At 42.4% G+C, this 2206-nt stretch overlaps 1 protein-coding gene across 2 annotated transcripts in view; it reads right to left on the bottom strand.

The window, feature by feature from the left end:
* Positions 1 to 760: 760 nt before the first annotated feature.
* CSNK2A1 (casein kinase 2, alpha 1 polypeptide) overlaps positions 761 to 2206 on the bottom strand; it is a 58345-nt gene continuing 56899 nt past the window's right edge. For both annotated transcript variants that reach the window (XM_010841771.1, XM_010841770.1), the window contains one exon: positions 761 to 2162. In XM_010841771.1, coding sequence (XP_010840073.1) covers positions 2047 to 2162 — 116 coding nt within the window. In that variant the 3' untranslated portion in view covers positions 761 to 2046. The remainder of the gene's footprint in view (positions 2163 to 2206) is intronic.

Genomic DNA, 2206 nt, shown 5'->3' on the forward strand with positions numbered 1-2206 from the left:
GCAAAAAAGGATCAAGAACAATAAATATCCACTGTACGTGGCCACAAAGAAGAAAATCACCCTGCCACACAGTCAGAATGTTTTCCCTATGGTGGAGAAACATTATAAAAGAAGGCTTTAGCTTTCTCTAAAGTTTACCATTATAGTCACTAAAGCCACCACCTTGATAAAGTTACTAAAGCCAAGATGGGTTACAAAGTTAGATAAGTTCATTAAATTCAACTCCTCAAACAATTATGTTTATCTCTGCCGCCCGGGTGAGAAAGACTTGTAAATCTATAAAGGTAGGAGAATGGGGAACTAAGACTTCAGGTCTTAAAATATGTTGGAAGAATTTTTCCTAGTCCCCACAAGCAGCTACTGTAATGGAATAACAGGAGAAAATACAGAGCTGATGATTTTGCTATTGTGCTTAAAAAACTAGGCTTCCTCAGTGAAGCACCTGATAAACTTAGGTGGTTGGATTACAGTGGAAAATCCACTTTACACACAAACACACACACAAAAACTGGCGACTTCTCCCATCCCCAATCCCTGCACTGCTGAGACACAAAATGATTTTATGGCAAAGGATCCTTAATCCCCAGAGACACTTTGGCTTGTGGTGCTTTTTTAAGGCCTCTCTGCCCTGCCCGGTACCATGGGTTGAACGAGGGGTGTATAAAAATGGGGGCCTTGGGAAGCCTCCATGGTACAGGGCTGCAGGCCCTTCAGATGTGAACGTGAGACACCCACCCAGCGAGACCTTTACACAGGGAACTTAAATCTAACCTTGATAAATAAAACCAAACGTTTATTTACACCAAAGAATTCCAACACTGGATCTTTCACATATGAAGGACAAAGTATTATATATATACACACAGCAAGGGGTGGCAGGGCTGTAACAAGAGAGTTTAGTTTTCCCACAATTACAGGTCTACCATTTCAGTTTCACTGGAGATAGTGGCTCTGCTCCTACCACTCAGATACGTTTATAAACCTGAGGGGCAGGTCTTCTCATTGGATGGCATATGAGGGAAGGGGAAGGTAGGAGGAAATGAAGGTAGAAAGCTGAAAATAAACTTCAGTGGCCACATCTCTCATTAGCTCTTAAAGAGTTGCTAGCATGAAACCTACATAGACAATGTTTTTTTTTTCCTTTTGTAAAAAGCAATAAGTTATGCCCAATAACTAACTGAATTCAAAAGGGCCAAGTCAAAGAAAACTGAAAAAGATTTTACCTTCCCCCTCCTACCAGCTATAGAGCATGTTGGGAGATGAAAGGCAGAGGACCAAGGTAAGGAATCTGGGAGGGATGATATTAAAGTTTTAAACTAAACTGAAACTAAATTATAAATGAGCTGGATTTAGGTTAGGTCAATAAGACATGATTCAAACTGCACAGAAGTTTTCAGGACCTGTCTGCATTTTGGGTAGATTTTCAGCATCTCAATGTAACTAAGACATATTTCCACTAGATTCACCAGGATAACCCCACTGAAGCACTTTTGGAGTAAAGTGATGTAAGTGACTAACAGTGTACTGCTCTTATAGGTTGGGTCCTCCCTTCCTCCTTCCTTCCCACCTCCCTTGAAGAAGCTACATTTTTGTAATCTCTGGAGAAGAGCGTGAAGTACAACCCCCCCAGAGTGTGGGATGGTAGGGGAGCAATGGTGAGCATGGGAAGAAATCTCCACCCAAACACAGCAGCTGGAATTGAGGCTGGTTTATCTTTGATCTTTAGTGATGAGAAACTGAATTTGGAAGGGGAGAAAAAAAATTTGTCCATGAAATAGTCCACCTGCAGATAATTTTTCAGGGAATCCCCTGAGTTATGAAAAGTTCGAGTTAAAAAAAAAAAAGAAAGAAAGAAAAAACAAAAAAAAAGAAAATCAGCCTATTATAATTTTTTTTTTTATGACTGAACTACTATAAATCCACAAGCAACGGTTCAGACACGGTGCTTCTGAAGTATTTCACCCCTCCCCACCAGGCGCAAGCTGCATCAAGGGAGAGAGTGGACTCCCCAACCTCTGCTCAGGCATCAGGAGACAGAAGGGGCCATTACTGCTGAGCGCCGGCGGCAGCTGGAACAGGCATCCCAAGGGGGTTGGCAGCAGCAATCACTGGTGAGCCCGCCAGAGGTCCAAGGGGTGAAGGGGTTGGCACTGAAGAAATCCCTGAAAGAAAACAGCTGACAGTGAGCTAGAAGCACCAATCACGG

This window comes from Bison bison, unplaced genomic scaffold, assembly GCF_000754665.1.
Source record: "Bison bison bison isolate TAMUID 2011002044 unplaced genomic scaffold, Bison_UMD1.0 scf7180017864167, whole genome shotgun sequence".
In the NCBI taxonomy this organism is placed as follows: Eukaryota; Metazoa; Chordata; class Mammalia; order Artiodactyla; family Bovidae; genus Bison; species Bison bison.